This window comes from Lissotriton vulgaris, chromosome 11, assembly GCF_964263255.1.
Source record: "Lissotriton vulgaris chromosome 11, aLisVul1.2, whole genome shotgun sequence".
Classification (NCBI taxonomy): Eukaryota; Metazoa; Chordata; class Amphibia; order Caudata; family Salamandridae; genus Lissotriton; species Lissotriton vulgaris.
In genome coordinates, this window is record NC_141699.1 from 68,160,836 (window position 1) to 68,188,645 (window position 27,810).

The window sequence follows — 27,810 nt, forward strand, 5'->3', positions numbered from 1 at the left end:
ATGCTGAATAGATTTTGGAAACTTTGTCGCTGAAATACTCAGCAATGCGATTGCATGCTGTGACTGAACGGTCCTCTAGTCCTGTCGAGGACTGAGGGACAGCCAGGGATTTGTAGACCCAAAACAATTCCTTGGTTGAGTTTTCAGCATCGATTATTCTAGTGGCATAGTAGTCCGTTTTAGCTTTTTTGATTAGATTGTGGTACAGCCGTCTGTTAGTGAGATATTTTTCTCTTACTAGGCTGTCATAGGCTGACCGCCACTGCCTTTCTGCCCGTTTACAGTTCTTCTTGGCACTCCGTAGTTCCTTGTTAAACCAGGGTGCCGTTCTTTGTTTGCGACCACCCCCCTTTGAATGGCCCAAGGGGGCCGTGAGGTCAAGGGCCGCAGTAATACGAGCGTTGAGCAGTGTGTTTGCCGTATCCGCGTCGTCGCCCCCAGGGGGGCCCTCTGCTATAAGGGCTTCGTTGAAGTCAGGTGGAGAGAACCTGGCCCAATTACGCCTGGGGTAGTTGAGGGGGGAGGGATCTAGCACCTTCTGTTTTGGGAGGATTAATACTAATAATAAAAGCACAATATTGAAAGCGGTGGATAAAAACGATGGATAAAAAGGGACTTCCAGGTAATATTAAAAAATTTCAAATCTATGCATATAAAAAATGACGCAATGTGCAATGCAGCGGTGTCCTGGATAACAAAGAAACATAAAGAATATATAACTCCAACATTTGGCAACATTGTACAGCCGAATGTACAGCTAACAAATTGCAGCATATTGTTACGATAAAGTGCAATCAGATGTACAGCTAACAAATAGCAGCATATTATTATGATAAAGGGCAATCAGATGTAAACGATTTTAGCAACTAAATATGGGGAAATATTGGGTGCAATTAAATGTAAGCTTTATGAGCTAATTCCGGTCCATGAATGACACGTTCCTTTAATGTTTCATATCAAGAAGTATTCGTAAGATTTATATGGCAAAATGGTGTTATGCGCTCAAAAACCCTTAGATGTTTTACAAAGTGCTCATGGAAGTGCGTGAGCGAACTGCCGCTCTCTAAAAAGAACTTATTCGAAAAATCGAAACATCCCTCTCAAGCATGAGAATTTCCCAATAGGCTATTCTATAATCAATATTGGCGATTGCCTTAAAATACGGGATCAAATATTTTTTGTGTTATTTGATAAAAGTTGTAGAAGAATAAAAAGTGTAACATCGTTTAGTTGCTACAAATACCACAAAGGCAAGGCATTTGTTCAAGGTTGATGTTAAAACCCAAAGGAAGGCAAAGTGAGTATTTTAAAGTGCCGGCTCTGAAGAGAAAGAGCAAGCTTCTCTCCCAACGGCCTATGTTCTTCAGGAGATACTTGGATGGCATATAGGTACGGGGGCTATTAGCGTCCACTAACAACATATACCTAGCAACAGTTGATTTTGGGAGCTCTGTGGCGTATCTTGCGTTATTATATGATTCATATAATGCGTCCATCAGGATCTTTTTGTTTATTCCCTCGTGATCTTTTGGGTTCAAGAAAATGTGTTTTAAGTTCACAATACTTAAACTTTTCTGACGGCGGCAAGCCAAGGTATGCTCCCTCCTTTGTCGGATTTAAAACAATCTATTATATCCCTCATCAGGGTTGCTCCGGGTTTGACCAAACTTTTAACCAGAATATGGCAGGATGCAACCTCGTATAAATCTTTTATATAATACAAGTTTAGTTTGTTATGACACACAAAGTTTGAGGAGGAGTTTTGGGTAAAATCTATTTTCCTCTCTCTGTATTCCACCACAGTTTATAAAACCCCAATCTTCAGCACCGTATGTGGCAGTGGGAATATACTGTGTTTTATAGATTTTGGTTATAGGTAATACTACCTCAACTTGCTTTGGTTGTGGGAGGCTCAAAATTGAATTGATAGCTTTTAAGAATCTACTTCTGCTGTGGGCAGCGTGAGCTGCCCAAGAGCCATTATCTGAAAATACTAAGCCCAGGTATGGGGAAAGTGCAAGTGCGCAATAATTGATTAGGGCCCGAGGTTATTGAGTTAAAACGATGCTTGTTTTTTTTTGTTTTTTTTTTACCAGCCATGGATAGTGGAAGGCGGATCCAACGGTCGATCTGGTCCTCTAGGTAGTCCAACGCTTTACCGTAGTTTAGCCTAACAACGGTTACAGTGTCAAGGTGCACATGTATCCCCAGGTATTTGACCGAGTCAGTGCACCATTCCAACGAAAACGGGCTGTCCCAGTTGGTGGTACTGGGGGTGAGAGGAAAAATTGGGACTTGTGCCAATTTATTCTGAGTCCAGAAAAAACACCAAATCTGGTAATCTCCAAGAGGAGCGGCTCCAGATTGGCGTGGGGCAGTCTAACATAAAGAATCTTGTCGTCAGCATTCAATGACATCAGCAGTGGGCCAGTGCGAAATTGCAGGCCACGAAACAAGTGTCTCTCTTGGAAGTGTCGGACCAGAGGGTCCATTGCTAGTATAAAAAGCAACAGGGACAACGGGCATCCCTGTCGTGTGCCGCGTGATGAGGTGAATTGTTCTGTAATGGTGCCGTTCAGTCGGATTCTGGCTGTGGGGAGGGTATATAAGAGGGCTACTATAGTCACAAAGCATTCCGGCATGCCCATTCGCCTCATGATGGAGAGGAAAAAGGGCCACTCCAGAGAATCAAATGCCTTTTCGGCGTCTAGCAGTATGGCAGCTGCCGGGGTGGCAGGATCAACTCGGTGTAGGACCGAGAACAGTGTACTCAAATTCAGGGATGTGGAGGGGTGAGGGACAAACCCGGACTGAGCCGGTGATATGATTGATTCCATGAGGAGAGATAGCCGGATGGCAAGGACCTTAGCCAAGATCTTGTAGTCAAGGTTTAGAAGTGATAAGGGTCTGTATGAGCTACATGAGGTGGGGTCTTTACCCGGTTTGGGGAGCAGAATTATAACTGCTTCTCTGAGTGTGGGGGGCAGTCGTCCCTGTTCCAATGCCTCTGCATACACCTCTGCCAGCCATGGGGTAAGTTCCTCTTTAAGCCTTATAAAAATCGGCTGAGAAGCCATCCAGCCCAGGGGCCGAGGAGCCCCTTAATGCGTCAATGGCCTCGTTAATGCTGTCAGGAGTAATCCGCATCGCCAAGAATTCTTGCATATGTTTTTCAAGATAAACCATTGCAATCTCATTTAAGTACGCACCCTGCTCCTCCAAGTCTCCTGATAAGGTGGATTTGTACAGGGTCTTGTAGTAAGACAGAAACGTGTTGCAGATCTCCGGTGTGGAGTGGAGTGAGACCCCAATGTGGTCTGTGATTTCTGTGATGTCTGGTGTGGGGCCTGAGCAGTTGCGCCAACAATTTACCGGGTCTGTCCACCTTACCATACTGCCTCACCGTGTGCTGTTTGGAAGGAAACTTCAGTTGTCTGTCAGCTTCCTCACGGAAGTCATTCATCAGTGCTAGCCTCTTTGCCTCGTTGCATGCTGAAGGGTTATGTAGCAATAAGTCATCTAAGGCCGCAATGTCGTTTTCGATGCAGGTTAGAGTGGATCTGATGGCTCGTAATGCGCCCACATGTGTCGCAATACAAACCCCGCGAATCGTCGCCTTGAACCCCTCCCATAGAGACGCCCAGGTGTCCACAGATCCTGTGTTAATTTCGAAATAGTCATCTATGGCCTTCCGGATCGTTTCCGCGAACTCCGGGTGAGCTAAGGCCCTCCCGGGAACCGCCACTGTCCTTCATAACCTCCTAATCGGGGAATCTCTAACTGAAGTATCACAGGGGAATTATCTGAGAGCGTGCGTGGAAGGGTTAGCAGGTTCTCGACCCACCCCGCAATCCCAGGTGAGATGAGCCAGTAGTCGATTCGTGTCCATGTGTTGTGGAATCCGGAGTGATGTGTGTATTCCGGGGTATGGGCGTGTAGCCGGGCCTCTATGTCAATAAGGGAGAAGTGGTTGCAAAGGTCCAGGAGAATGGGACGTGATCGGGACTTCATGTCAGGGGAAGAGGAGGTGCTGTCCCTAGTGGGGTTTAGTAAAAGATTAAAGTCGCCTCCCAGAATTATTAGGCCGGGATCTATCGTTAGGAGTTGCAACTGGAGGTCTAGAAAAAAAGAGGGGGTGTCGACATTGGGACCATAAATCCCCACCAAGGTGACCCTATGGCCCAAAAGGGAGTCAGCCGTCGCCGTCCACCTTAGAGGATGACAGGGCAAATGGGACTCTCCTGTGAATAACAATGGCAACCCCCCTGGAGTACCTGCTGTAGTTCGAGAAATACCGATGCGGGCCCCAGCTCCGGGCAAGAGACTGAGCGTCTTAGGGAGCTAAATGCGTTTCCTGCAGGAATGCAACATCCACACCATGCCTGAAGATATAGTTGAAAACCTGTCTGTGTTTCCGGGTGTCGTTAAGTCCCCTGACGTTCCAGGACATCAAGGACAGCCCAGAGGGGCCGGACTGGAGACCTAGCTTGGCCATATGTGGTACCCTGTTTTTTCCTTGGCAAGAAGCAGGCTAGTAGTGTGACGCCCAAAAGCGTAATGTGTACTGTGAACATGAATGGAAACATTAAACAACACAAAGAACCCAACCCCCCTCCCTCCACACAGCCTCGAAGAAACCCCATAGAGGCACTTTCCAGATGTTTGTATCCATGTATAGACGAAAAGAATCCGTTGCAGAACCATATTAACAGAAATTGCATAATCACAAGAACCCCACTGAGCAGAACTATAGCGGCAATCGCCTTGGGGAGGGGCAACGGCGCGCCAAACGGGCAAATTGCAATTTTTAGACATGTAGTTCAAAAGAAGATGTATAAACCAGAAGCCACTCAGAGGACACACATTGATAGAGGTTCAGCCATGTCCCGTGTCCGCAAAGAGCTCAACACTGTCTTGCGAGTCTGTGGAAGCAGGAGAGCGGGAGCCAGAAGCAGCACCCGCAGCCGCGCCGGACCCCTGACGTTTGTACTGCTGACAGAACTCTTGAGCCTCCGTGGGTGAGTCAAAGATGCGGAACCTGCCATTAACGTCCACTTTAAGGCGCGCCGGGTGAAGCATACCGTATTTTAAACTCAAGTTTCGAAGTGTTGCCTTGACTCCGTTGTACTTCTTACGTGCCTCCTGGACTAGTAAAGTGAAATCCGGGAAAAATTACAAGGTGTCGCCCTGCCTTGTCACTGTCCCTTTCTCTCGAGCCGCCCTGAGAGCAGAATCACGGTCTCTGAAGTTCATGAGGCGGGCGATGATGGGGCGAGGGGGTTGGCCAGGTCGGGCACGTGGCCCCAGGAACCTGTGGGCACGCTCCACTACGAACCCCTGCGTAAACACTTCCCTGCCAAACAGGTCGATTAGCAGCTTTTGAACGAAGAGGTCCATTCGTCTCGTAGGAGCCGTCTCCGCCACGCCAAGAATACGTATGTTTTTTCTTCGACCACGTTCCTTGAGGTCCTCATTCTTCACCGCCACCTCCTTAAGGATTTTTTCTACTCGGTCAAGCCTCTTCAGCGCCTTAGACGCGCTATCCTCAGTGTCCGAGATCCTGGATTCCGCCACGTCCAACTCACGGACGTGGACTTGTATCTTGAATCCCATGTCTGCCATTTTCTTTTCGAGACTGTCGAACCGGCTATCCAACGCTTTGAAGCTCGCCCTCATTTCCGCCATCATGGCAGCGACCAGGGAGTATGTGTCACCGTGGTCCGTAATCTCCGTCGCGCCCGAGGAGGAGCCCGGGGGGGGGTGGGGTCTGCAGGGAGAAAGGACGCCTTATCGAAGCTCAGTTTTCGTTGGTTAGGGTCCCGTTTCCTCATATTGGCGACTGGATGGCGAGTAGCGAACTGCGGCAGCCAGGTGAGTCAGGAGCACAAGGGAATTGTAGGAGTGCTATCCAAAAAAATAACAGGACCGAGGCTACAGGTGGGGGTCAGCAGCGGGCAGCAGTGTAAGGGCCCAGATTCCGTGAGGTATTAGTGAAATTGTCACAGGGTGCTCTCCCAGGGGTTATGAGCAGGAGTTCCAGACTGAAGCACCCAGTCGCAGGAGGGAGCAGCCAACACACAAAAAAGAGGGCGGGGCCCGGCCGGGGGCACAGGTCAGAACTTTCCGAACGCCGCAGCGGCGGGGGAAGGAGGCCACAAGCGCACAGCCAGCGCAACGCCACTCACCAGCCGGGCACAGTTAAGGAGATCTTCCGCGCGAGCATTGGGCCCACTCTCCCCTCCGCCTGATCTTCGGCTCACAGCGGCCGCGGAGCCGGAATTTCGCTCGCTGATGCGGGACAGGATGGGCTGCAGGATGGTGTGTCTTGGTCCCCTCAGCGACGGGTCTCTACATAGAAAACGCTGTGGACGATCGCCCGTTCGGCGGAGCTTCAAGCAGAGGCGGCCATCTTGGTCGCCTCCGTGGCCACGCCCCCCCAGTTAAAACGATGCTTGTTTGGGACGCAAGGTCATTATATAGGATTTTTCGAAATTGGTACAAAGGTCTAAGTTAGCCATAAAAGCTGCAAAACTCCTAACTAAAGTGCGTAGTGCATTCGGGGTGCGGCACATTAGGACCGCGTCATCTGCGTATAATAGGGCGGGAAGTACGTTACCATTAATTCTCAGTACATCAGTAATAGGTTCTGACAGTATGTTGTGCAGTTCATTTATGTAAAGAATAAATAGAAGGGGGGCCAGTACGCACCCCTGCCTGACCCCTCTGCCGATAGCAATATCCTTTGACACCTCCCCGTCATTGCTGCTCCTTACCCGTGCCTTCAAGTCCCTGTGCAGATATGCTAAAAAATGAACTAGGGCCTCATCCAACCCATATTTTTAAAGGACCGTCCACAGACGTGACCTGTTGACAAAGTCGAAGGCTGAGGTGAGGTTCATGAAGGCCAGGTAAATGGGCGACTTCCGGGCTATCGTGTATTTGCCAACATTCAAATTTAAATTAAGGCATTGTTCCACTGTTCCCAATTTGCTTCTGAAACCTAGCTGACACTTTTTTTTTTTTAAATGTGTTCCCTTTCTGCCTATGACCTTATTTTGTTAAACCGGATCCTCCCGAGAATCTTCAGTGTGTTATCAATCAGGTAGATCGGTCTGAAGCAGCTTGGGTTGGATTGGTCTCCTTTTTTAAAGATAGGTACAATGATGCTGCTGGACCAAGTGCTCAGGATAAAAGGGCTTGTTAAATTATTAAAAACATTAAGTAAAAGAGGCGCCCAAAATTCAGTTTTATACTTAATGAGATCGATGGAGAGCCCATCAGGCCCAGGAGCCTTATTACCTATGCTTTGGTGGATGGCTTCCTCAACTTCTAACACAGATATGGAAATCCGGGTGGCAACAAGATTATTTTAAAAATCCTCTTTCTCGTGTGGGGCAGTGTAGATTTTGGAAAAGAGAACTTCCCAGGCTTCACTAGTTATATTGCAGCTTAAAGAGGTCAGGGTGAGAACCACAGACCTCATAACTTTAACTGCTGCCCAGAAACCATTTCCATCATTGAGTGTGACGGGACAGGCAAGATTATCCCAACGCTCTTTTAGGAGCTCATCTTTCCGTTGTCTAGCCACTTGTTTGTAATGGGACCTCAAAGATTTAATAAGAGTTGCATCCCTTGGTGTTGCTATCAGAGCTACACAGAGTTCTCTATTTTCTCACAAGCAAGCCCTATTGAACCATCTTGGGTTCTGGCTGGTGTTTGAAGCAGGCTAGAGATCATTTGTTTGATGCCAGCACACAGCCACCTGAGATCATTAATGACTTCTGGGATAAGGTTGCTAAATGACAAACGGGTATCAATGAGCAGTGGATGGGCTTTTATCATGTTGGAAAACAGATTTTTGTTATTGATACCTTTCCAAACCACTCTTAGTTTGTCAGTCGAGGCCGCTAAATTAGTTGCCCGAGGTTCTTTGGCAAGACTAGGTCTGGGGGCGAATCTTATTGTTGTTAAAATTGGATTATGCTCTCCCTGCAAGGTGGATAAGACCTCTGCCTTCAATAAAAAGTCTTCTAGTGAAGCAGATATAAAAACATAATCAATTGTTGAAGCACATCTGCGATCCCTATAGGTCTGTATTAGGCAATTGTCATCTTGGCATACAGCCGCAATTTCTATCACATTCAGTAGTTTACAATTAGACAAATGGTCTAACAGTTCCCTCCCCCTTCTACAAGAAAAATCATGCGTCGAGAATAAAGATACAATTCCATTGTCCCTTGGAATCCTGGTGTTAAAGTTGGCACCAAGACAAATTCCAGCCAAGTTATGATGCACATTTTGATTCTGTAAGTTTACAATAAAATACATTGATAAAATTCATATAAAATTACAAAATAAAATAAAATAAAGTTACAAAATCATTATTGTAAAAATTAATAAAACAGATTGAAGCCCCGTGTGTAAATTAAGGAAGATTGTCATTATTTGTGGCGAGAGACTTGACACTACCACCTGATGAGATTTTTACCCAGATAGAAATCCCGTCAGAAGAGGGCCTACTCTAGGGGCTGGTACAATATAATTAAAACATTCGAAACCCTCCAAGAATGAATCCCTTGTAGACCAGGTTTCCTGGAACATAGGAATATCGTATTTTTGGACTATGTTGACCCAGTCTGTGGATCTTAGCTTTGAAGCCAGACGTGCAACATTCCAGCTCAGCACCTGCAGATTTTTTAGTTGTGTTGTTCAGGGATAACCATGTCCAAGGAATCAGACGGGGATCTGGTGGGGGCAGGCTAGGCTGGTGTTGGATTGGGCGACAGTCAATCCAGGCTGTCTAAACCAGACAGGACTTTTTATTGGGTGACTTGTATCCTTCCATAACTGACATTCAGGGAACTGCTTTTTTCTTTTCCTGTCAGCACTCCATGGAAGTTCATGGGCTTTCTTGCTCTTTTCCCCCCATACGCTGCTTCCCTGATTTAGATCTCGACCCCTCCGTGTTCTGTGTTTCTTCTCTACCTCTACCTCACTCGGAGCATTGCATCCCCTATCTCACCCCAACATAACCAGCTTTTTGTTCTTTTTAAATATTTTTTTAATCCTCCTCCACCCTCCATTGCTTCCCTGCCCGCCCTTGATCACTGTTGTACCACTCTGCGCCACTTGGCATGTTGCTTGCCTTTCAGTACCCTCCCCCAAACCCACCTGTAACACTCCATAACCGCAAAGAGGTGCAATTTGCTACTGGACTGCTTTTTTTCTCCACAATGCGCTTTCAAGCACCATTCATTTTAATTTTTGTTATCTACTGCTCAAAGATGGGTCTCTGCCATCTTGTTTGTTTGCTTCTTATTTGATGGATTTCTTTCCCTCTTCTTGTGTTTGTTCCACCTTCCACCGAAGCATAGCTTCTTAATCATCCTTTTGATTGGATGACTTGTATCCTTTCACTGCTGACATTAAGGCCCCTACTATTTTTTTTCCTTTCCGCACTCTGCAGGAGGTCATGTGTTTTCTTGCTCATTTCCATGTGTGCTACTTCCGCCTTTTGTTCCCAATCCCTCCATGTTCTGTGCTTTTCTCCACCACTCCCCTCCGCACTTGGTCCATTGATTGCCCCAATATTCATTATCAGATTTTTTTTATTTTTAACTTTTTTTCTTTTCTTTTTCAGTCCCCCGCTTCTTGCACCCAACTTCTCCATGGGTCCCCTGTCCTGTCCCTGATCACTATTGTACTGTTCTGCGTCACTTGACATTTGTTGCTTGCCTGCCTATAAACTACCCACGCCCCACCCCTGTTCCACAAAGCCAACCTTAAGTACACACAGCACCCAGTAGGGTACAGCTTCCTACCGGGCTGCTCTTTTCACCACGATGAGCTTTCATGCACCATTTATGTTTTTTTATTGTTGTTTTTTTTTAACTTATTGCTCTAGGATTGGGGCCTGCCATTTTGATATAGTAAATAAAATGTGTTTTTTTTAAAAAAGCCACTGGGTCAGGCTGTATGCACACATACAGCGTCATACTATAACTTTTTTGTGCCACTGCTGAACAACAGCAGCAAACTAGTAAATTGTAGTTAAGTGTATTTGGAATGTGATTGAGGGAGTCAGGACAAAAGAGAGGGAGACACTTTCATATTAAACAGTGTACATTGCTTAACTGATAGCATAAGAGCACAGGCAGGAGACTGTTTGATAATGATTGGGCTATGCATGGTATGCTGTCTATCCTCCTCTGTTCAGTGCCTTTCTCTTTCTTACCACAGGCTTCTGTCCTTGGGGCTCTCCCTGCTGCATGCAGATGTTGTTCCTAATGCCACCATTCGAAACATCATGCGCGAGAAGATCTATTCCACTGCGTTCGATTACTTCAGGTACTGTGTTTGAGATCTGGCGCCTACTTAAGGTGTGGGGAGGCATTCATTTTTGACTGCAAAAAACTCACTTTATATCTACATTTGTTGCCCTGTAGAAATAGGTGTTGGGTTTTTGGTTTTTCTGAAAGGAATCATTTACTTAATACCTACATCCTTTGCTTCTGTTAAATCTGTCTATTCAGACATGTTATGAGCCCTTCTGTCTTCAGCTTCTCGCTAGATATTTTTAAAATTCCTCTATGTACAACAGGTTCACCTAATTTGAGTCGGTATTCCAGAGTTTATTCCCTTTGTAGGCGTCCAATTGATGCGAATAGTTTTGGTGATTCTCATTTTGACCCTCTGGAATTGTATTCTCATGTGAAGGGCAAGCAAATCATTTGAGTGAGCAAGTAGAGAACATTTATAATGCACATTCTTCCTTAAATTCCTCACCTCTTTAAAATCCCAGGTGCTACAATAGATACGGAAACTTCCTACATAGCTCTCCCATGCCAGTAGGGGATGCTGGCTCAGTCTCAACAATGGGAGTGGGTTTTCATAGTGACATCGTTGGAGCCCTCTTGTCAGTTCCTGTTTTCCACGCACTTAGATGTGGATCTAGAGCTGTTGTAGCTGTGGCAGCCAAATATTGATAATCGAACCCCATGACGACTGTCTTTGGTACCTTACTGCCAAGCGTCCCTCTTGTTCTGCTGGCACCTTCCGCCTGCTTGCCCCCCCTTCAACCCCGGCGCTGCCTCATCTGCACCACCTCGAATGCCTCAGGACGTTCTGCTGCCGTTGCACAAGACACTGGTTTGCTAAGATACTACTAGAGGAAAATAAATGCAGTGAGGAGCGTCAGAGTGCCCACCATCATTACATTTTTGGCGCAGACTAATTTCCCCTGTAGATGTCTCAGGGGCATCAGGATACAGATGATAGTAAGGCAACACTGTTTCTGCCACTCCCCACATCTGAGGTGGCTGAGTATGTAGCATTGCAGAGTACTAGTGGGCTAGATACATCTTCACATGGTAACAGTGATCTACCTCCAGGACCTGCTCCAGCAGAGCTGGTATTTTTCTGCACGTCCTTAAGAAAGCAGCCTAGGTGCCCCTTCCTTCTATAGAACTGCCTACAACTTTTCTAAAGGTCTCAAGTCCGCCACTACCTCAGCAGACCATTTACCATTTGATTACGCCCTTCTGGAATCTGTGCAGGTTTCCTGACGAAACAGACCACAGCCCCGGTGATGAACATAACAGTGGTTGATGTCATAGGTCAGCATCGTAGACCCAGCATTTCTTTAAGTCCATCCTTCGCCGGACAGTCTGTGATACAGGATTGCATCTACAAAAATCTCAACACACAATCCTTTCCTACCTGCCCACCGGACAGAATCCAATAAACTAGCAGGAGTGGGGAAGAAAGTGTTCTCCACGGGCAGCCTAGCAAAGTGCTACCTCTTCACTGCATGCTTTTTTAGCCACGATACACTTGCCTTGTGAGATATGTCAACAATGATTGTTTTCAACTTTCCTGACCATCTGAACGTCATCTGAAGGATATCCAGGCAAACCATCAGAGTAGAATGGACACTGCAGTAGGCTTGGTGACAGATCTATGACTTTCGACCGCTGGGTTCTAGATATTATATGGGAGGGAGATTGTTTAGAACTCACCCAGCAGCCCCCACGTACACACACGTTGTCTACAAAACACCAGTGTCTGCTACAAGAGGAGATGCACGCACTACTTGTTGAAGAGGCCCTAGAGACAGTACTGCAAAGAGGTGTACTCGCTGTTGTGAGAAGTGCCTCTTTTTACATGGTTAGCCCCCACTTTTTGCCTGGTATTTGATGCGGTTTCAATTGTAGTGCACATGGTCCCTGCCCACCAGATCCCCTTTGCCAGTGCTTCTTCCTGAAAAACATATCCACAGTTGCTACTTTTTTAAGTTGTAAGTCCCTAGTAAGTGGTACCCTGGGTACATAGGGCATGGAAGCTGATGAGGGTCCCGTGGGAGCCCTCACTAGGACCATGCCAGTGCCTCGGCATCTTGCAAGCCCCTATGAGTTGAAACACAGCAAAGTCGACATGGCACCCTTCCTGGGTCTGCCAGGGCTGCCTGAAGGTATAGGTAAGTCACCCCTCTAGCAGGCCTTAAATTCCTAAGGCAGGGTGCACTATACCATAGGTGGGAGACTATCTGCATAAGTAGATACACCCCTACAATACTTAGGTCAATTCTTAAATATTGTAAGTGCCAGGGAAGCCATATTGAGTACATGGGCTGGAAACCCGTGCTTGACCTAATCCCCAAAACTTGGCCTTTGCAACTGATTTACCTATCTGTAAACAGTGTGGCTTCGAGCACCCCCAGTCTACGTTGAAACGCATTGGGCCGAACCCTACTTTTGACCTCTGCCTGTGCCGCTGGTGGTGCAGTTTTGGTACTAGCCTGACCCTTGCCCCATGCTTATCTTTGATCCCAAAGACTGGAACTGTAAGTTGTGTCTTTACCTGTATAGCCACATTATTGTTTTTCTCCATTGGATAACATATAACTCTTTAAAAATTGCACCAAATGATGACTTTTGAAACTGAAAAGTTTTTTTAAATAAAAATTTACTTACCTTTATGCGAAGATCTTGGTCTTAAATTAAAACACAAACAAAGCTTATTTTTATAAAATTGGTGTCTTCTCCTTATGAGTTGTGTGTCAGTTATTAGTCATGTGTGAATATCTTACACTCCTCTGTGCTAGGCCTAAGGCTGCTCGACCACACTACCACTAAGAGCGCATCTTAGGTGTGCATTGAGACCTGTACACTTCTGGGGGAATCTCTGGAGACTGTGCACAGTATAACCACTTAGTGGTTTACCATATACAGAGCCAGCCTCCTACACCTGTACTTTTGGATTCCCAAGAAAAATGGCTCCCTCAGGCCTATACTCGACCTCCGGCTCCTCCTGTTTGAACATTTCTACGAGGTCATGCTTCAAGAGGTTATTCCTCTGTTGTGGCAAGGCAACTTTATGACGGCTTTCAACTTGAAGGGTGCCTATTTCCATATCCCTTCACTTTTATGTTGAGTTGATAATATTACCAGTTCAAGGTGCTGGTTTACGGGGTCACCACAACCCCCAAAGTCTTCACCAAGTGTCTAGCTGTAGTAGTCGCTCACCTCAGGTGGGGCAACATCTACGTCTTCCCTTACCTCGACAACTTGCTGATCAACAGCACCACACAGCAGCAATGTCTGGCGCACATGCAAATAACCATAGACATTCTTTGCAGGTTGGGTTTCACTCTAAAAATAGCCAAATCCCCCCTTCAGTCCCTTCAGGTGCAACCCTTCCTCAGGGCTACTCCATACTCAAGAGCGGGGAAAGCTTACCCAAGCCTTGCCAGGGTCAATGCTTTCCAAAATCAGACTCTTCTTTTCCAGCCCGATTGTCAGGTATCGGTCAGGACAATAATGCGTTTGGTAGGCTTAATAGTCTCCTGCATTGCAATAGTTCCTCATGTAAAATTACGCATCGGTCCCTTAGAGCAGTGACTAGCAACACAGTGGTCTCAGGCAGAGGGTCTATGGGAGGATTTAGTGTTGATTTGGGGCTGTATACATTGCTGTCTGCAGTGGTGGAACACCAACAATCTGTTGTAGAGGCAGGCTTTTCTAGACCTCGTTCCGCAGGAGACCATCATCACAGATTTGGCAGACCTGCTCACTAGCACGAATCAACAAGTCCACGAGTGGGAACTGCACCCCAGAGCCTACTCATTTACTTCCGACTGTGGGGTTTTCCTTGGTTTACCACGGATAAAAAATCAAAATGTTCAAGCTTCGCCACCAGGATAACACACTTGCGATCCATGGGCAACGCACTATGGAAGAACTTGACAGGGATGTTTGCCTATGGTTTTCCGGCTTTCCTGCAGTTGGTAGTCCGCAAGCTGAGGCAGAGATCTCTTACCCTCATCCTAGTACTCCCAACCTGGGCGCACCAGCCCTGGTACTCTACTCTGCTGGAACTCTGTCAAGTTCCGCACGAGAAGCTTCCCCACCAGCTGGACTGTCTTGTGCAGAACTACGGAATCCTCCGAAATCCCAATCAAGCTCAAGCTTGCAATCTGGTTTCTGAGGTCTGAGAGTTTGGCTATCTCACCCTATCACAGGAATGTATGTCCATTCTTCGCAAAGCACACAGGCCTACCACCAGGGCCTACTATGCGGCCAAATGGAATCGCTTTGGGCACTATTGCCTCCTTCACCTTCAGCAGTCAGGTCTTGCCTATACCTCCATTCAGTTACATTTTGCTGTTTTGGCGGCTTACCTACAAAATTTGTACTTCAGGATACCAGTCATTAAGGCCTTTGTGGGAGGTGTTAAGCAGGTAATCCCTCGCCGGACGCCTCCCTCTCTGGTGTGGAATCGCAACATTGTCTTAACTAGGCTCTTGGGCCCTTTCTTTTGAGCCGCTCTACTCTTACCTGCTTCAGTTTCTTTCATGGAAGGTAACCTTTCTTGTAGCTATCCCTCCCCTTAGGCGAGTCAGTGAGGTATACGCTCTCACATTAGAAGAGCCTTTCTTCCAAATTAACCCAGAAAATGTGGTCCTTGGAACCAACCCCAAATTCCCTAAGGTTATTTCCAGTTTTCATCTCAAACAATTGAGTTACCAGTCTTCTTCCCCATTCAGAGTCTGTAGCGAAACGTGCCGTGCATACCCTGGATGTCAAAAGAGAGTTAATGTATTATGTGAATAGAACAAACCCCTTTCTTAAGATACAATAACTCTTCATGTCCTTATCCAAGCCACACAAGGGGCGCACTATTTCCAAAACAGGTATTGTGCATTGGCTTGTCAAGTGTATCCAATCTAGCTATACTAAAGTTAAAAGGTCCCACACTGAATAATAAATAAATAAATAATAATGCCTCGAAGAGACTTCTTAGAACAAAAACTAGTTGCAAACGTCCAAGCCCAACACTAGATTGCAGAAGTATGCAAACCAAATGAATCTTCAACACTACATGCCACAAACTGAATTTCCTTACTATGTTATGGGTTGAATCGACCAGGGATCCTGTCCCGCATCCTGTATCACTAATGCTCAGCATCTTCTCTCGGAGAGGTTTAGAAGACTAGGGAGGGTCTATGTGGACAACTATTCGCTTTGGAGAAAACATTGCTTCTTTCAGCTGGACTGGCAAAGCGTTCTGTTGCCCTTGTAAGGGTGCTACATAATGTCCTTACAGCCCACCACAAAGGTCATACATTCAGAAGTAGGCCATTAATTTGAATCGGTCTTCTCCATGAAGTCCATTCAGAGAGGTGGCTGATTACCCCTTGTGACATCTAGTGGAGCTTTACTGTATGAGCATTTAATAGTGGCAGTGCCCTTCCTCTCGCAAGCAGCCTTCCTTTACAAGTTTTCCATACAAATCGGATTTAATGCTTTTGATACAGTGATTATTCACTGTGAAAAGTGGTGCAGACAAATCTGAAGAAGGGTTCAAATTGGAAAGAATTCTGAAACTCCACTAGAAGCCATACTTGGTCTGGTCACATTAGTTTTTTTTATTCTACACCTTTTCCACTAGTGCAGAAACTACATGGCCAGAGTATGCAGTGCTTGTGATTATAGTAAGTATTGAGCTGCAAAACCATAGTTAAAGGTAAGTAACTTATGTGAATTCTGTCTCCAAGTGTCAACTTATTCTTTTTCTTGGTCTGCATGTAAAACAATTAAGATGTTATCTTGCTCTGAGGTTCCAAATTTGTATTATAATAATCCTAATATGTGCTTTTGTACCAAAAAATATTTTGTTATATTTTGCTGGCTGTAGCTCTCCTCCAAAATTTCCAACCCAAGGAGAGAAGAGGCTCCGTGAAGACATCAGCATTATGATCCGCTTCTGGACAGCCATGTTCTCAGACAAGAAATATTTAACAGCAAACCAGCTCGTCCCTCCAGGTAAGCCGTTATCTGTACTCTACTTCTGTGCACTCTGAAAGATAGTCTGTGAAGAGGCGTGATGGAAAAACACGAAAGCTGCACCCAGGCTTTTTTTTTTTTTTACAGAGTTTTATATAGCACAAACTTGACCCGGTATTGGGTATCAGAGGGCTTTACATAGCACCAGTTGCGTTACATGAGGACACATACTTTTTTGTTAGGCATGGGGAGATTAAGTAATTTGCCCAGAATCACAGGATGTCCAGCATCATTGCCGAGACTCGAACCCGGTTCCCCAGATTCGAGGATGACCGCCCTAGCATGCTAGTTAATAGATGGCCCGAAGCACCATCTATAGGAGACAGAAGTATTTTCAGGACCATGCCCATGATGCTGGAGGAGAAATAACTGTAAAGGGCTCAAGGCCAGGCATGTGTTTCAGTTGTGTACACTGGATTCTACACCGGAAATGGAGGTATTGCTGAGTGGGCTTGACTCCTACCACTTAACCTCTCAGCAGTGGTGCAAGACTACATATGTTCAGTGTTTTAGATGCCACCCAGTCATGCTGAAACTTCAAAATACTTAGTTACAACAGAGCAAGTGCAAAATCCAAATGAGTCTTTATGAGCAGGTAATCTTCCTACTGGATATTGCGTATCCCCTGTTTGCCTGCGGAGACAGTAGGTTGTTGGTGGAGAGCGGTTAAGTGCAAAGCGGGCTCTTCTGTTAACTCATTCGCTACAAATTTTGGTACTGATCACAAGTTGACAGCTTGTTCAGAACATTTGATCACTTCCTCTCTAGTGATGAGTGGTTGCAGCGTGAATATCCCATCCAGTGTTCGTTTCTGAGCCCTCTACATCAAATCCTGCTCCTTAAATGTCATCACATTTTCAGAAAAGCACTTGAGTGGGGTTTGCTCTCAAAGATGGAGACGGTGGGGGGTTAAAGGTGTTCCAGAACCTAGGCCATACATTTCTAACTAACAAGTCTAGGGATAGAGAAAAGGGTGGAGAATTAAATTGCCTGCTCCACAAATCATGCTGCAGTTTATGGGCTCTTAAACCGTACCCCTGTGTTAGGTGTAGTAATATAGTAAAGGGAACATCTCTAAAAGTGTCAGCCTGAAGGAAGAGGAATGATGTAACAAACGTTACCCATTCCCATTTGCAAATGGGTTACCACCTTTATAAAGTAGGTGGTAAAATGCGAATGTTCAGCTACCACATTTCGCTCAAAACATTCCTACATACCGATGCAATTCGGTACTAGGAAGGGATGCCCTAAACACTCCCCTTCCTAATAGTGAATAGCAAACCCATTTTGCGATTCGGTAACAGGTTACCAAATTGCAAAATAGGATTTGCTGAATCTGAAAAGCATTTTTTGCACTCGCAAACGGGCTGATTCTGTGATTCGGCCCGTTTGCAAAGGCAAAAATGCTCGGTGCATGTACCCCTTAATGTTTTGCAGTGGATAGAAGCACTACAGGTCTTAGGGTGCCAACAAGATGGAGATGTCAATGCTTTCTATAGGGCATTTGAGGACTGGAGTGAGTCATCTTTAGAGACTCCAATCCCAAGGAAAATGTTGATCACACCGTACTAGGATGAACGTCACCTGGTTTACACCTGAAATTAGAGAGTTAAAGAAAAAATGTATGAGGGAGGAAAGGAAATGGAGGCTGCATTTTTTTGAAGAAAAGAAGGTAATTTACAAAAGAGCTGTGAAAAACCATCAGTACGCAATTAAAAAAGCTAGGCTAACGGTAATTTCTGATAGATGCGGTCCTCGCATCTCTCCAAAGAATTCTACACGATTGTAAATTCCTTCGTGAAACTTAAAGTTGCTGGGGTAGGCCCCCCACTTGCAGAGAACATTGTGACGAGCTGGCCAACTATTGTATTATTAAAGACAGCCATATTTATAACTCCCTGGGAAGTGACTCTGATCTGGATCCATATTCAGTTACTAATGGCTATAACACAGTTAGTAATGACACCCATCGTTTCAGTATTTCCACAGCTAAACAGCAATGCTATTGGGAAAGTAGCAAATACAGTTAAATCGCGATCCCCCTTAGATCCGGCCCCATAGACATTTTGATGAAAAGAGGAAATATTATTTTTTCAGCCTTGAAGAACCTATATAACCTCTCATTGGAAAAAGGACAAGTCCCTGACTGCTAGAAACACGCGGTTGTCAGTCCTTTGCTGAAAAAACCTCCCTTGGATCCTGACAAGGCAAAGAACTATAGGTTTATATCTCTGCTTCCTGGTGTAAGCAAGCTTTTAGAAAAGGTGGTCAATGGTTACTTGGCCAGTTACTTGTAATCTCTTACATCCAACTCAAATCGGTTTAGACTGGGGTATGAAACCTAGACAGTTCTGCTACTAGCCACGGAAGAACGTAGGAGATTATTGGATCAAGGTGGTTCAGCCACGATCATCGTTTTGGATATAAACGCAGTTTTCGACACTGTTTCCCACCCTATTCTTCGAAGCAGGTTGGAAGCGCCAGGAATTACAGGCAATGTGCTAAATTGGCTGAACTCCTTTTCTGGAAAACAGAGGCTTCCAGGTCAGGGAGTGACCTTGCCTGTTGGAGGCCTATCGCTTAAATGCGGATTACCCCAGGGCTTTTCCTTGAGCCCTATTCTTTTTAGTGTAGATCTGCACCCCCTAGAGGACATTATCTGTTCAGCAGGTTTCACAATGGTCTCATACGCTGGCAATACTCAGATTGTTGTCTCTCTTGCGCCTAACATCTGCCAAATTGAGGCCAAGACAAAGGTCATGGTGGTCAGGAACAACCCCTCCCTTTGGGATAATCTTTCCTGCCCTCATGCCTTTGTAATCGTCCCTGTCCAAAAGAGGAAGTATTTCTAGATAAGTATCTTACCATGGCATCTCAAGCCAAGAAATTGGCAGGAATGTGCTTTGGCCTTCTACGAGCTCTTAGGAAGACTACTAACAGCCATATGTAGGTAAATGGCATTTACCGAATCGTAAATACCGAATTTTACCGATTCGGTATTTACAAATCGGTAAATGCCATGTAGGTAAATATTCGGTATCAATTACCGAATCGGTAATTACCAAATCGGTATTTACCGATTCGGTAATTGGCATTGATTCGTATGGGCCTTGAGGCCCATAGGAATCAATGGCAATTACCGAATCGGTAAATACTGATTCGGTAAATTTACTGAATTGTCAAGGGAAGGGGTACAGGGTGTCACTTTGACACCCTGTTGCACCCCTGATTCTGGCTTGTGTGCCATGTGACACACATACATGCCCTAAGTGTGTCACATGGCACAGGTGTACATGCACAGATGTGCATGTACACAGAAATTCGTTATTTACCATGCAATTGTATTTCATGGTAAATAACGAATTCCTAAGGGCCTGTGGCACTGTTTCCAGTGCCACCTACATCCCATATTACCGATTCTGTACATTTACCGATTCGGTAATTTACAGATTCGGTAAAGTTACCGATTCGGTAAATATACAGAATCGGTAATTTTCTGGCCCCCTACATCTGAAACTACAAATACCGGTCGGTAACGGCCGAAATCGGCCGTTACCGACTGGTATTTGGCCACCTACATATGGCCCTAAATGGCTTCTTATTGAAACCCGTAGAATAGTGATACAAGAGCTCATTCTGTCACTCTTGGATTATGGCAACTCACTTTATCTTGGCAGCCCCGCATGTCACCAGAAAACTGCAGGTTATACAGAATGCTGCAACCAGAACTTTGCGGACATTTCCAAATCACAATCAGTGTGCCCGGCTCTGAGTAGTCTTCATTGGTTGCCAGTAAGGAAGAGAATCGAATTTTAAACTTTCTTATTGTACACAAAGTAAAGCATGTCTAGAGGCCATATATTCTGAGGCAATTAATTGTTCCCCATAATAAAGCACATGACTTAAGGTCAACTACTTAATCGCTTCTGGCTATTCGCAGAATAAAAAGTGCCAGAGGCAGAGTGTAATTCTTTGCTTATCAGGTACCTTGGCATTGGAACTCCCTCCCAGTTGCTCTAAGAGCCAATAGCAATCTGCTTAGTCTTAGAAGGCAACTAAAAACTCATCTATTTACCTGAGCTGTATGTCACCCGGTATGTTTCCTATTAGTGCTGGTAAGCCCATTGTTGGGTAGCCAAGCGCACTATAAGATTTCGTAAATAAATAAATCCCGGGTCTCCATCAAACGGTATGGGTGATTGCAGCATAGTTCTGTAACACAAACCTCTGAATGATTGAAAATAAAGGGTGAATGTACACATTAAACTGGTATAACAAAGAGGGACCACATGAAGGGTCCCTGCAACCTAGACTAGCACTGGAGGAGAAAGGGCTCATCTTGTCTGATGTCTAAATATGGCAAGCCTCCGTCGCCAATGTCTTGATACCTGCCTGTCTATCAATACAAGGAGGTTAGGCCTTGGGACCGTAGCTAGGTAGGGCCTTATTAAGCAAGTAAAATGGGGGGGATTACCTGGCAACTGTTTTGTGAACCTGCTCTTCAATTTAACAGGCACAACAAACACTCCAGCACTACATTATGCGCGTCGGCATTTCTGAGAAGTGTTTCTTTAAAAGAATAGACAGGCCATTGGTGACTTTTGTACAGTATTTATAGAAGCTAAAATTTTGAGTTTCATTGTGAATACAGTGTGCAAAGCAATCAGGTGTATCATTGCATTATTGTATATGTAAATATTCACATGTTTGTGTTTATAGTTTATTGTCAATTTGTATGTTGAATTTTTTCTTTGAATGCACTAATGAAACGTTTTATCCTTATTTGCGGACTTTCTAAGAATCAAAAATAATTTTGAAAATTCGAAAAAAGTTAAATAAATAACGTGATCCAAGCATAATGTAGTGCTGGATTGTTTGTTGTGCTTGTTAAATTAAAGAGCAGGTTGACAAACCAGTAGCCTGGTAATTCCCCCCATTTTACTTATTTATATATTAATACAGCATTGTCTGTGGGATTATATTCGGTTCACTGATGGAATATCGACCGCAAAAGTATCGATGTTTTAAAAAATCAAGGTAAAAATATAGAATGCAAAAATATCGGCTCCCTATACCTAAACAGGTAAGTACAAAAATATTGAAACAAAAATATAGTTTACAATAATATAGGTGTATTAAATATCGAATTTTAAATATATATCATTTAAAATAAACATAAATTAAATACTAACTATAATTTATAAAACAAAAATGTAATGTATATTTGAACAAACACACCAATTAAACTTCTTTGAAAAAATGTAAGCAAACATATATATATATATATAATTATACATATATAAAAAATATAAACTAATATTTTAATTAACAATAAATTCTAAAATAGCATATTATTATCAAAAATATATGTAAACATATTTAAATATCCAAAATACATACCATATTTAAAAAGGAATGAATTTAATGTAACATAAAAATTAAACAACACACATATTTTACAATTTAATTAAAAATAAGCAGCAAACAAAAATGTTGCAAATTATATTATAATAAATCCAACACATAATTATATAAATTGCAACATAAAATGCATTACAAATGATATATATATATATATATATATATATATATATATATATATATATATATATATATATATATATATACATACATATATATATATATATATATATATATATATAATACAACGTCTTCAAAGATGCAATACTGCAGAGACGAGACAAACCCAAGACTGGTGCAAATATTCTTTATTGGAGCCCAAGCACCAAGTCAACCATAAAACATATATAAATACACACTTCCCACCACATTATAAAAAAAAAATAAATCAACTAAATAAACATAATTACTCCCACCTAAAACAACACAACAGTAACAAAATATTTTCCAACACACAAAAATAAGATTTACTATTCTAACTACAATAAATATAAAATTGCATAAAATGTATTACAAAATACCACACTTAACATAGCAATAACATTTATAATTGACAAAAAAAAAGCAATTCCCACTCCAGTCAGTGCAACAGAAGGGAAAGTGTTGGACAGCGAAGGGGTAAAAATTACTATCTCCACTCCAGTGAGTGCAACAGTAGGGAAAGTGTTGGATTACGGAGGGGTAACATTTACTGTTCCCACTCCAGTAACTGCAACAGTAGGGAAAGTGTTGGCTAGGGGAGGGATAAAAAAATACTATTCCCAGTCCAGTCAGTGCAACAGTAGGGAAAGTGTTGGATTGCAGAGGGGTAAAATTTACTATTCACACTACAGTCATTTCAACATTGAAAACAAACAAAATATCTTCAACAAAATAAAAATATATCAAACACTAAATAAATACACAAATATATAAATATGTTGAAAATAAATATATAACAATTTTAAAAAGTAAAAACGTACTATAATGTTAATACATATCACAAACACCTACAAATAATATACATAAAATACAAAAATGATTTTCGTACACATATTTTTATTTACAAATTATTTATGAACAAAAATAATAATTATAACATACATTTAGTTTTGTTACTTACCACCGTATAACACCACAAAACTCGCAACCTGCACTTAAACAATTATTTACACTATTAATATAAATATTTATCAACAAATTAATTAAATACTAATTAAATATAATCAATGTACTCGCCACAATATACCCACACAAAGCACACAACCCAATTATTAAATTAATTAATTGCTTATAATTTATTTACTTCCTACTCCATGCCCCTACAAAATTCAGAACCCACATCTAAAATACAAAAAAATTATTTGCAAAATTAACATAGTTCTCAATTGAAAAAATATTAATTAAAAAATAAATAATAATTCATTAAAATTAATTAACGTGGAGGAGGAGCCTAGCGACGAACGAAGATGGCCGCATAAGCTCTCGGCTCCGACGACCTCCGCCTGTTGCTTGAATATCCTGAAATATATCCTGCTTTCGCGCCTCACCCCCGTGCGGGGTAACCTTTGCTGACACTGGCGGTGTGGTCCCGCGAACTTTCCCACCCTAAATGGCGGAGTTGTGTCGTGTGGAAGATCTTGGCCTAAAGCCGGGACCTTGATTAATGACCCAGCCGGGTTACAGTGCAACAGCGGCGGCTGGATACCCCAGACCCGGTCCGGACGATTAACCTGGAGTGTTTCCCAACCCTATATTGGTGAGGTGCCTGCGGTCCTGTACACACTGCGGAGGTGTCCGTATCCTGAAGGTGATTGAGAGGTCGGGGGTTCCCTTCCCGGCGGTTGGCCCCCTCGCCGGGTTTGTGCCGCAGCCCGAGAGGCCCCGTCACTGCTCTGAAGTGCACCTCCAATCCCCGCCTGCCCGACCCGCACTTCGGTCCCCGGGAGAATCAGGTGCTCCGAATTCAAATGTCTGGAACTGACCGTGTGGAGGCGGTGCGGGGTAATAAAGAGCCGTCTTTGAGGACCGTGATGGCCGCCATTAGGGAGCTACGATCCTTCATGGCCTCTATCCTCCAGAAGACGATCGCGGATGTCATCGAAACTGCCCGATCGTGCAAGGACCCTGACCTGCCTGGTGCCCCTAAGCTGGCTGTTTTGACTACGCTATTCCCGGTACCTACGAATCGAGACTCCCTTCATGTCGCAGCCTTGCAATTGTCGCATGGAACACAATGTGCTAGTGGACCTGTTGTCCCGGAGAAATGCCTGCCATTATCGGCGCATCCCTCCACGGACGTGTTTCTGGTTTTCTCTTCTCCCTAACCTACGGCTAATGCGACCCGGCGGATGCTGCGAACATTACTCGATTGTTTTGACTTTGCCCAGAGTTTGAGATCGACATGGTCGTATTTTGGCTGGAAGACGGCAAGTGTCATGGCGGTTGTGGATCGTGACGGACTGAGGTGCTTGATCGGACTCCTTATGCAGGTTCACAGACTGGCAGGGACTTTGATTCTTCCGGGATACGTGCTGGTGCAGTTGGCTGAACTTACTGTGAACATTCGAAGGGGTCAAGGGTGAGACTGCTGTAGATCTCGACTTTGGGGGTGCGTGAAGTTCGGGGGATCCGCCATTTTGTTGCTTACGGGTGGTGGGGCGGTGTCGGACGCCTTCCCTGGCTTTTATTTTCAATAACTTGCTTATATAATCGCTAGGCTTAGGACTGGGGCTGTGCGTCGCAGGGGTTGGTAAGGGGACCAAGGGCAAATGTGATTTTTCTCCTCCGTCTTTTTTTTTTCCTTTTCTTATTTTTTCCTTTTTCTATCTTTATATATTTCCCTTTTCTTGCTATATTTCGGGTTTTTGGAAGCTGGGCGATAGGCACGCTGCTAGGGGGGTAGGCCGTAGCCATCTGCAGGGGTGCAGGGTGGGGGGGAGGGAAGGGGGTATTATTGTTTTTCTGTTTTTTGTTCCTATGGCCTCTTTTTTCTTCATTAGTTTAACTGGATAGTTTGCTCCTTTCCTTTCTTTCTGGGTTCTGGGATCGGTACAGTAAATTACCTGATTTTGAATTCTCGACGTTGGACCGTGGGTTTCGCTTATAAATGTTCCTCGTTATGCCTCTCCATGTACGGGCAATAGCCGGGAGTGCTTAGTGTTTGATTGCATGCGTATACTGATTGCCCGCCTCAAAGATGCCGATAGGTACGTTGGATTTGCTTGCTCACACGCCCGATTGTTTTCTATGATCTAGATGCTGTGACTGATCCCTCCTTTCTTTCTAGTTTTCTGCCCTTTTTGTTATTATATTGAAATTCATTCCTTCTAATGATAAATATCCTGTTTTAAAATTTTTTAATTAACCTCATTTATCCTGTGCAAAGTTTCGTGTGTACTGAAACAGTTCTGGTCTCTAATCCTGCTGCCGTGCCTCCGGGATGTTCGGCTGAATAGCTGTGTGCACCCTGTTTATAAATAAAGGTTTTCAAAAATTAAAAAAAAAATAATAATTAACTTCCCACCCTTTACTCCTATAATCCCCACAACCCGCACCTAAAATTGAACTATAAAAACATTAATTACACAATTAAAATTAATTTCAATGAAATAACTAATAGTATTTAACAACTAATTATTACTCCCCACTCTTTAGCCCTATAAACCCATAACCCACACCCCAAAAAAGTAATTAAACAATTAACATAATTATCAATACATTAATATTATCACTAATTAATTAGAAATCAATTCCTTCCCACCCTTTACCCCTATTAACCCCACAACCCGCACCTAAAAGATTACACAATTACCATGAAGAATTATCAATTAATTAATATTAATTAATAGCTAATTAATTAAAAATAAATTCCTCCCCACCTTTTACCCCTACAAACTCCAAAACCCACACATAACGTTTACCCCCAAAAATTAAAAACACAATTAACACTAGTAAATATCAATGAAGTAAATATAATTAAATAAAAAATAATCATTAATTTATTAGAATTCAATTACATCCCACCCTATTCCCCTATAAACCCACAACCCGCTAAGAAACTAAAATACACAAAATTTAATTTAATTAAATGTAATAACTACTAGAAATGTAACACATATATTAAAAAACATAAACAATACTTACACAATAAAATTGCAAGACATGCATTTAAAATATATACTAAAATACAGAACACTAATTAAAAAATCGATATTTTAAACAACTATATTTTTGCAAACTATATTAATGACTTCTATATTTTTTAACTCAATATTACTTACCTTCAAATCTCTATTTTTGACAACGATATTCTTGCACTCGATATTTCCACTCCACATTCATGTAGTTCGAATTTTTTCGCCTCGATATTCTGTCTCATTACCATTATATTCATCAGACTGGTCCAGCAGGGTTAATAAGTATGCCATCATTCCCCTTGTTTCCTGTCATTCTGATGTTCAATGGCATCCAGAAAGTCATCTTCATTTGTGTTCTGTTCCAGATGAACACCAGGTCGTCGGTGCATGTCTAGGTCTGTTTGTAATTGACTAGCTACAGCCATTAATGGGATGGAATGTGTGTGTGAATGTAAAGTCTTCCGCTATCTTGTTGTGGGCACAGCTCATTGGGCTGTATCCCTGAATTTAGGCCATTCTGTCATTGTGGCAGACTTGAGGTACGACTATTGCATTGTAAGGATACATTGAAAGAAAAGTCACTTTCACTGTTTGAAGCTTATACCATTTGGGGCAGGCGAGGTATATGCTTGCCATAAAAATTTAAAAATGCTACATTTTAAAACTAGTCAGTACAGACATTTTCTTCATTTATAGAAAAAAACGAAAATATTTGCATCCAAAGCATTGAAACCCAATATATGGAGATTTTGACTTCAATATTTTTGCAGCACACTTTCCTAATGATTTATGCCAATTACTTAGTTACCTAACCTTTAAAGGGACATGTGGGTGACAACGAGAGGGAGGGATACTAGCACGGGAACCACAAAGATAAAAAAAGGTGGAAAAAGCAAAATAAAGTTAAAAATGGCAATGTTTGAATAGCAGAAAATGGTACATGGGTCTCCACAGTTCCACCCACACCAACCAACCCAAGTACTTTTTTTTAAATACAAAAATGCCCTTTCACTTGGCACTCCCATAGATGTGTTTGTTCATAATCAAGATTTCCACATTACTGTCGTCCTGATGCATTATAATTCTTATTCTGACTGTGACCTTTAAACGCCTCAAAAACTAAATGTATTTTGTGCTCTGTTTTCATGGCAGACAACCAGGAGCCCTCCATGAACAGCCTGTCCGTGATGTCCGATGTGGCCCGGAGTACACTTGATGTGACAGTTGGTGCTCGACAACAGACTGCACAGGGCTGGATTAATACCTACCCGCTGTCTAGTGGCATGTCCACTATGTCGAAAAAATCAGGTCTGTGCCAGGATTGGTTAATTCTGTGAGCCAGGTACTCATGTCAACTTGTTTCATAACTGTAGAAAACCATTTGTGCTTTCATAATGCACTTGAGGTTAAAGACATGGCCTCTGACAATACAATTGTGTAGGTCTTGTGGGAAGTGTGTAGTAAGAGGAAGATACCACCTGTCGTTGTGTGGACTGCCCAGTTGATCTTGATGTCTGAAACTTGGTGATTCAATAGAGAACTGCGACTGGTTTGCATTTATTGGTTCTATCTATGGCGGCATAGGTAGCATAAACAGATGGAATGTAGAGCAGTCAGTGCGGTTTTAGAGGTGCAGATGAATTCTGAAATATATATATCCTCCTTCTTGTCTCTTTGTGGAGCAAAATGGTTGCATGTTCGATGCCAGGTGTGACTTACAACCCATTGAAAGTTAATTGTACAGGAAATTTTAATTTTACATGTTTCTCCTTGTTCCACAAGGTATGTCTAAGAAAACTAATCGTGGTACCCAGCTGCACAAGTACTACATGAAGCGAAGGACTCTGCTGCTATCCTTGCTGGTAACTTTTTGTCCTCTCTGTTTGCGTTAGTTCGACAAGTTTTTTCACACCCTCTTGAGCTGCTGG

At 43.4% G+C, this 27,810-nt stretch overlaps 1 protein-coding gene across 2 annotated transcripts in view; it reads left to right on the forward strand.

Moving 5' to 3' along the window:
• PI4KA (phosphatidylinositol 4-kinase alpha) overlaps window positions 1-27,810 on the forward strand; it is a 614,454-nt gene that overhangs the window by 505,334 nt on the left and 81,310 nt on the right. For both annotated transcript variants that reach the window (XM_086942716.1, XM_086942717.1), the window contains 4 exons: window positions 10,240-10,347; window positions 16,195-16,322; window positions 27,035-27,190; window positions 27,665-27,744. In XM_086942716.1, the coding sequence (XP_086798842.1) occupies window positions 10,240-10,347; window positions 16,195-16,322; window positions 27,035-27,190; window positions 27,665-27,744 (472 nt within the window). The remainder of the gene's footprint in view (window positions 1-10,239; window positions 10,348-16,194; window positions 16,323-27,034; window positions 27,191-27,664; window positions 27,745-27,810) is intronic.